Raw genomic sequence first — 8,404 nt, 5'->3', positions numbered from 1 at the left:
TGGGACCGTGTTACTTACTTATCATGTTCTTGCCTCGTGGGCATGTCTTGTGGTGACAGCTCATGGCTTATTTTAGGCAATTGTTATGCAGCATCAGAGATCCTCTTGCTGATCTTTGATTCTTCAGATTTGAAGGAGATAGTTGTCCTTGATATATGAAGTATGTGGCCTCCTGAGATTGGTTATTTGTTGTTCATGCCATTTCGTCTATCTAGCCCCTCAATAATGACTGCGCTGCTTATCATGCCGCATTTAAAGCCTATCAGAACTGTCTTATAAGAATCTTTCTTTATCACCAAACATCAGTTTTTGCTTTTACCTATGATCTTTTGCTTTCAGAAAGACCCGGTTGCACCTTTTTATTCTTCCTACGGTAATTTCTGTTTCCTTCTTTTCTGTTCAAGATGAACATGAGTGCTTCTTCTTCGCTTACCTCTAGTGTAAATTCTACTTCAAGCTCTTTCTTCGACGGTCCTATTCATGCCCGGCCCCATTTTCTTTGAGGGAGACTCTAGAATATGAGGGTAGCTCTATCAATGACATCCCCTCCATTCTATCGGAGCAAGATGTGGAACGCTTTTATGATGCATACCAAATCCCTCAAAAGACCTTTTACGTCTTTGCTCCTTCTCCACACGTTCTTATAAATGACTTGATTCCTGTAGGGGACACCATTATAGTTTCTGAGGAGTAGCTGAAGGTAGGTCTTCGATTCTCCATGAACCCATTTTTTGTCAACGTTCTTCGGTTCCATAAGCTTTCGGTTAACTAGTTGCATTCCAATAGTTGGAGAATCTTGGGGCCTTCCGGTTCGTTTGCTTTAATAATAATATCGAGTCAAATGTAACCCTCTTCTCCCAATTGTACCAGTTGAATACCTGCAAAAATGAAAAATTTTAGTATTTTAGCAGGCAAAAACACCTTACCATATTTGACCAAATACCTTCTTCATTGAAGTGGTGGAAAAATAAGTTTTTTTTTCCTCCATCACCGAACGTCTGGGGGTTTTGGGTACCTTTAGACGAGCTAGCACTTTTGGGTGGAACTCAAGAAGGATGGAGTCCCCCCAATGAGGGAGGAAGATGAGGCTTTAGCCTCCCTTTTTGATGCGGAACCCAGGATCAACATGTAATAAAAAATCTTGTCACACAACTTGATAAAGAACAAAGCAAAAATATTTTGCAGAAGGGTTAGAAACATAGATAATGAATCGAAGGTTGCTCTACTACACCCCTAACCAACCAATGTGATTAAAAACATAGATAATCAAGTGATTTCAGCTTTGAGAACACTACAATAAATTCATGATAAGTTAACTAAGCATGGAAGAGATCCATATTAGAATGCCACAAGGTTAAACATTGATAAATTGCTAAATAATGGAGAAGTGATACAAGTAAGGAAATGACACGATACTTCAAAGATTTAAAATGGAAAACTCCAAATCATGACAAATCAAACTACCGTCACTTTAATTCAAGACTTACGAGATGAGAACTATATTTAGAAAGCATGGGAGAATAAGGAAATAAGCAACATACTCCTTCAACACATGTGGACGCGCAATACAATTTCAAATCGCGTAATGCATGTATGGACAAATTGCATTTAGACCAATTTTGTTATTTTGGTATTTTAGTATTTTGCGCAATTTATTTTAAATTAATTTGGCCTATATTAGAAGTCAAATTCGTGAAATCCATATGTGTGTAGGATATTCCCATAAAATTTTATAATTTTTGAGCATGTTTGTTAGTTTTTATTGAATTTTGATTCATGATGCTAGAATTATTAACAATCATGTACAAATTTTCAATAGGTTCAATTTTTGTGTTTTTATGTTTCTTGATCATTTGTTTCTATTTTTGTATGTTTGATATTTAATTTCATATTATTAACTTGTGTTTGAGCAGTAGAACAAATGGTAGAAGACGATTATGGTTTCCCTTTGGTGGCTAGGTGTGGGCACATGAATTCTTCATGACTGGTTAGGGTGTCGTATTTCTATAATACTACCACAAGACCCAGATATTTTAGCGCTCGGTGAAGAGTGGAAGAAAAGAGTCGTCACTCTGATGAAGGCAGGAAACAAATAGAAGGACGTGGTTGCACGATCTACCCTTAGTAGGAGTCCACTATCCTTCTTAATCTATAACCCAATGATCTAGGTTCAGGATAGTGGATATGAGAAAAAGAAGGTGTTAGACACCCTTTTCGCATGGACTTTATCTGAAAACCAGAGTCAACCCCTAGATTGATTTTTATATCCTATCTTTAAGTATTTATTGAGAAATTCGTTTCAGACAATATGCATCATTACCCTAAACATGTCAAGTTTCTACTTTAACTAATGTGAAAGAGTTACTAAGTTGCGCTAATTACTCATGTTCCTGTGCTCATTCCATGCCATTGACCAATTTTCACCAAAATAGATTATCTAATCATGCATCATTTCTAAGTTTATATTTATCGCATAGCAAAAGAGGTCACTATATTTCTAGCATGCATCTTTAAAGCCTAATTTTATGGTCATTTTACCCTAAGGTCATTTCTACTTAGTCATTCTCATATCAAAGCGTAAATCACTCTCTAAGCATGCATAACTATGTCTCTATCATATAAAAGTTGCTTTTGAATTACCAAATGAGTTATCTAATTTGCTATTTTAGTTTCATGCATTTTGGGTGAGGTGCATAATCATCCAAAGAAAGGCAAAGAGAAATGAATTAGCCAAGTCTAAATCCTAAGCTAAAGAAATAGGGAGGAAAATAGAATTTATGAAAGCCAGCTGCTTGCTTATATGGAATGTCCCACATTGGTGGTTTATGAAAAATCGAAATTATATATAATAGGTAGCACGAAACTACTAAGTAATTTAGATTAATCATTTTAAGCCAAGTGGAAAGCAGGCCCAAAAGTTATTTGAATCAGTTTTGTTTGATCTGTTTCAAAATTAATCTCAATTGCCATAAGAAATGAGGAGGAGAAAAGAATTAAATTATAAATCCAGAAAAAACACAGATTAAATTCACTAACTAAACCTAAGCTATTACAAGGCTTTTAGGTTTATTACCTTTTGCAAAGTATCTTCAAGACACTCCAATGGGTCTTCATGTCCAAATGGACTCTCACCGTATACTCCATAAGTCCAACAAAGAGAGAAACTTGCTCACCAAAAGGAGAAATAGCTGTAGATTTTGAGAGAAAACAACATCTACAGAGGAATGTATAGGTAGATCGTGGAAAAGGGAGATAAAAGGAAAAGCTCACTAGCTCTTCCATTCTGAAGTGAAAGAGAGAGAGAGAGGGACAAAGAAATGTTAGTTTATTTGGTAACATGGTATTTTAGTTTTTCAATTGAGACTAATATCTTATAAAAACAAAAAGCAAAAAGGAATTTATCAATTTAATTTAAATCTTTTTTTATTGGCACCATAGTTCAAAATTTGAAATGTTTTAACTATTTTATTTAAATTTAAATTTAATATATTATTAAAATGAGAAATTTTATAACAATATCATTTGGATTAAAATAAGATTACCAAATATTTGATAAAAATGTTTATTTTTTAAACTTAAATATTATTATTTACTTTAATTTTAAGGAATTATTATTATTGAGATTTGGGTCATCTTGGCCATTTTAATTATTGTCCAATTTCAATAGTTTTCAATATATTCCAATACGTGGAAACATTTATAATCATATTAATGGATACCCAAAGAAAGTCAAGCATCGAGTGTAGTACATTTTTTATTATTCATTAATTATATTATATAATTTAATCGCTTGAAAATAATATACTATTATTATTACTAATCGGTTAGATTTAATTTTTTTAATTTTTTCTGATTAAAATTTAATAAAAATAAAATAATCGAAAATTTTAAAATTAAAAATAAAATCAAACCGAAATAAATAAAAAATTAAACCGAATTTTTAAATTAATTCAGTTCAATCAGTTTTTCAGTTTAAATCGAATATTGGTAATATTGGTCATTTTAAATATATGAACTCTATTTTCAAAAAAAAAATATATGAACTCTAAAAAAAATAATAAAATATAATATGTGTTATGCTATGTTGGATATATTTTTCTTAATTTTACTTTTTGAATTTGGATAACATTATAAAAATATTTGAAAATTTGATGTGTGGTAAAAATTAATTAAAAATATGGATTAAATTGGCAAAACTAGCAAAGGTTTAGGTTTTTATGCTAATATTCCTAAACTTGTTAAAATGAAAAGAGTAAAACAGTAAATAATAGCTTTAATAATAAGGTGAACAAATGAATAAAAGGTGTTTTTGGTAATAATTGAGTTGATCATACAAATCAGTTTGACATCACTCATACTGAATAACACAAATAGAGTTGACAACTATTTCAATAAATCAAATTTCCTGATTCATAATTGTAAAATCTATATATCTATATATACTAAATCAAATTTTCTTTTGCACTTTTAAAGAAAAATCTTACCAAATCACACTTTTAATAATATATTATTTTTCTAAATAAATATTTTTATTTTATTTTATCACTTAATTTATACTCAAAATTAATATTTATTGTAACCTATACGATGAACAAATAAAAAAGTTATTTTGCTTTTATAAAAACCTGCTTTACTAAGTAATATTCATATTTTATTTGTTTGGATCACTTTAATAATACTTAAAATTATTACATCGCAAATTATGCAATCATATTTAATTTAATACGACTATTGTAATAAATTAATTTAAACATTTTTTTAACATGTTTTATATAATATTTTTCTTTAAAAAAGGAATGGATTATATATTAATTTTAGTGATGAAAAATTTATCAAAAAATACAAAGAATTAAAGAAAAATATTTAACAAATCAATTAAGAGGAATTTTTTTTAACAAGAAAATTATTTAAATAGTGATTAAAAACAATGATGATTAATAAATTCAAAATAATCCATTAGGTTGATTAATCATATTTGATAACACATTTAATTTTATTGTATTAAGAAACAATCCAATCTAACTCTATTTATTTGAGCGTAGCGTTTCATTACTAATGTTTAAATTGTTTAATGATTAAATTAATTTTAATTTATTTTAACAAAATAAATTATCGAGTTTACCATCAATTTATGTACAATAAATTTAATAAAATATTTGTATTAATTACGGTATAAAATAATTGAAAAATTACTACTAAAATAAGATAATTATAATTAAAAATATAATATATTATAAAGCAGAGACGAATATTCCTTTAGTTCTTATTTTTTGAAATAGGGGGTTGGGGGAGTCGATCCTTAGACCTTTCAAGGCTACAGGATGCACTTTCCACCAGACTAAGGATGCACTTTCCACCAGACTAAGCATTGGAGTGCAAATATTCCTCTAGTTCTTAAAACACATGGAATATTTTGTCCCATTAATAATATTAAAAAGATGGGATTATATCAAAACATTTTAGGTTTGTTAAGTGTGGATCATTATGCCACATGGAGAGAAAAGGGAATACTTAACATCCTTGTCAGTTTATATTATTAGCAGAGTGAGATAAAAGAGGGAAAAAAATAAAAAAAAAAAAAAGTAGGAATTTACATTGAAGGCTGAAATATTAGGGTATCAAATTCGGATGCGTTTAACATCACCCTCCGCCTCCGCCTCTGGAACACTTGCATCACTCCCCTTGACTGTCGTTGTTTGTCCCTGCTTGCACACAACCGCCACGATTTATTATTGTTTTTATTTTAAAAAAAAACCTAAAATAATGCTATAGCTTGTCTTATAAATTGGCTAATTGGGAAAAAAAGGTCAGCATTTATAATAATTTACAATTTTAATTAATTATTTTAATTTTTTTATCAGAAAATCCAATCTTTGAGATTGGAGTAATTAAAGCCAAAGCAAAAGTTGATTTAGAGAAATTTAAATTTTATCCATTACACTTGCAATTTTGATAATAAAATGCTCTAGACTTTGAATTTTACTACCAAATCCATATAAATCCTTTTTTTTCCCTCCTAATTAGAGTTTAGACAACAAAACAAATTTTTAATGATGAAATGAAGATTGATATATATAATAACAATTCATTTATGTTTTAAATAGAGTTTAAACAAAATTTGTATGTTTAAGGCAAGTTTAGGGCATTTGGTTACTATAATTATACATTTAGGATACAAAATTTTGGGTTAGTCTACCAATATGGAATTTACCTATAATTGCATCCAATTTCAAAGGTTGAATTTCATAACTTAAAAGTTAGAATGTTTAGCTATAATTGTAAATCACCACAAACATTTGATCTTTTATGTCCAATTAGCCGTATAAATTTTAATTTTATAAATGAATTCTCAAGCATTTATGTGCGCATGGCATGCATTTCTGCACTGAGTAATTATTGAATTTTAGAACTCCCCAGACATTGATACCAGGTGGCAGGGAAGAAGAAAGCTTACTGATTCATCAGGAACAACGGCATATCTCTCTGCTGGTGACACCCACATTTTCCCTGATGAGGCAACAAGCAACTGTCATGTAAAACAAAACCCCAAAAGATAAGCAAAATTGGAAGAAGGGCAATAAGGATAGTGCAAGCACCTGATGAAATATCAACCGTTGAGGATTCTATCTGCTGGCAACCAGATCCCTCAACACTTAAAGCTTCTATTATTACTGGTGCATTCCTTCAAAAGCCAAGAAATATAATTGTTGATTTATTATATACATCAGAGCAAATGGAAGAATTTCATAAAGCATATAATTTTTAAGTTGATGGAGCCTGTTTCCTTCGACAAAAAAATGACAGTATTGTATGACAAACTTCATGCATTATATTATACTCTTAACAAAAGCTTTACTACATCTAACATTTAACATGTGCCTTGCGAATGCAGCTCGTCCTACATTTAGGGAGAAACACTTACCAAAATAATCTTTATTCCAAAGGGGAGAACCCCGTAGTGTCAACATTACATCTCAAGCTTAATGTTACGTTACAGGATGGAATAACCTGAAAGACCTATTGGCCTTGACAACTTTAAAATTAAGTATTTAATTTGAGACACACCAAAACGTCTGCAATATTTTTTGATATTTACATTTTGGTCTTTGATACAGTCAACTTCTCTACCTCTCATTACTTCTTAGATTCTATTCCAACCTCTTGCCAGTAAAGTTATTTGTTAAAAAGAAAAAAATGCATACTTGTTAAGCACGAAGATGAAAATGTTGACAGTAATACTTATCCAAGAGCAACAGACTCGTGCAACCTGTCAGCTAATTCCAGTTTCAAGGTAACAGAAGCAATATGGACTGTACAAGGTAACCAAAAGGGTTATTCTTGGACTGTCTGAAATTCTCCCAATGGAAATAGAATCAGGTAATGATATGTTGCTATCTACTTTCACATAAATTTCGATTTGGCATCTCAATTCCTCTGAGCCCTATGAAGACAAGCTTAATATGATTTAAAAAATTCAGTAATTTTGGACTCAGGCAAGTTTTGAGTTATAGTAATATTGATTATTTACAGATGCAGAACTGAAATTTTTTACAATCATGGAATTTAGAGGGAAACTTAATTTCACAGGAACGCTTTAAGATTATTTCTTCTGAAGTATGTAAACCCTGTTCTCAACTATTGCAGATTATCTAACAATCAGCTTTTTGGTATTGTTTTATTCCTTATTTTTTGTACACAGATAATATCAACAAACATAATGAAGTTGACTGGATGGCTGTGGCAATCGAGTCTGTTCTGTTTGATAATGACTTTGCCAATATAGGATGACATTCCTCACTGGCAAGTTTATGTCCATTCTATAGGCTGAGACCATCTTTTCAAGGAAATCCAAAAACTCTTCGTTATCTCTGTGCGGTCAGACTCCATCCTTGCGAAGTTCCGCATAAACGTTCTAATCGGTTTGTAGTTGTCCAAAACCCTCGGATATGAAAAATTTATTTTTTCCAATGCTTCAAAAAAGAGAGGATCCGATCAAAGAGGGTCTGGCACTTCTTCCCACTAAAGAACCAAAACTCCTTGTTCTTTCGAGTTTCCAACTGTTGTTATTCGATATTGTTATTAAAGCAGACAAAGTGGAGGGTCACAAGAATTCTCCAACTATTTCGATGAAGCTCGGCGATTGATAGTTTGTGAAACCTAAAGACTTCAACAAAAAATGGTCAATTGGAATCCGAAGACCCGCCTTCAGCTGTTCCTCGTATACCATGATGGTATCTTCAATGGGAATTTAGTCATCAACACACATATTTGGATTAAGAGCATAAATTCGAAAGATCTCTCGAGAGTTCTGATAGTAGTCATGAAATCGATCTATATCCCCCTTAGTTAGCACAAATGGGATGTCATTTACCAGCAAGGTGTCATTGTCATGGACCGCCTTTGA

At 31.0% G+C, this 8,404-nt stretch overlaps 1 protein-coding gene across 1 annotated transcript in view; it reads right to left on the bottom strand.

The window, feature by feature from the left end:
* Positions 1-5,388: 5,388 nt before the first annotated feature.
* The window catches only part of LOC110629841 (ultraviolet-B receptor UVR8), a 29,559-nt gene continuing 26,543 nt past the window's right edge, over positions 5,389-8,404 (bottom strand). The window contains exons 10-12 of the mRNA XM_021776997.2: positions 6,597-6,682; positions 6,455-6,507; positions 5,389-5,702 (exon numbers count right to left, since the gene is read on the bottom strand). Coding sequence (XP_021632689.1) covers positions 5,619-5,702; positions 6,455-6,507; positions 6,597-6,682 — 223 coding nt within the window. The 3' untranslated portion in view covers positions 5,389-5,618. The remainder of the gene's footprint in view (positions 5,703-6,454; positions 6,508-6,596; positions 6,683-8,404) is intronic.

This window comes from Manihot esculenta, chromosome 13, assembly GCF_001659605.2.
Source record: "Manihot esculenta cultivar AM560-2 chromosome 13, M.esculenta_v8, whole genome shotgun sequence".
Taxonomy (NCBI): domain Eukaryota; kingdom Viridiplantae; phylum Streptophyta; class Magnoliopsida; order Malpighiales; family Euphorbiaceae; genus Manihot; species Manihot esculenta.
Note: the sequence above shows the minus strand (reverse complement) of the source record. Positions and strands in the feature narration are given on the sequence as shown.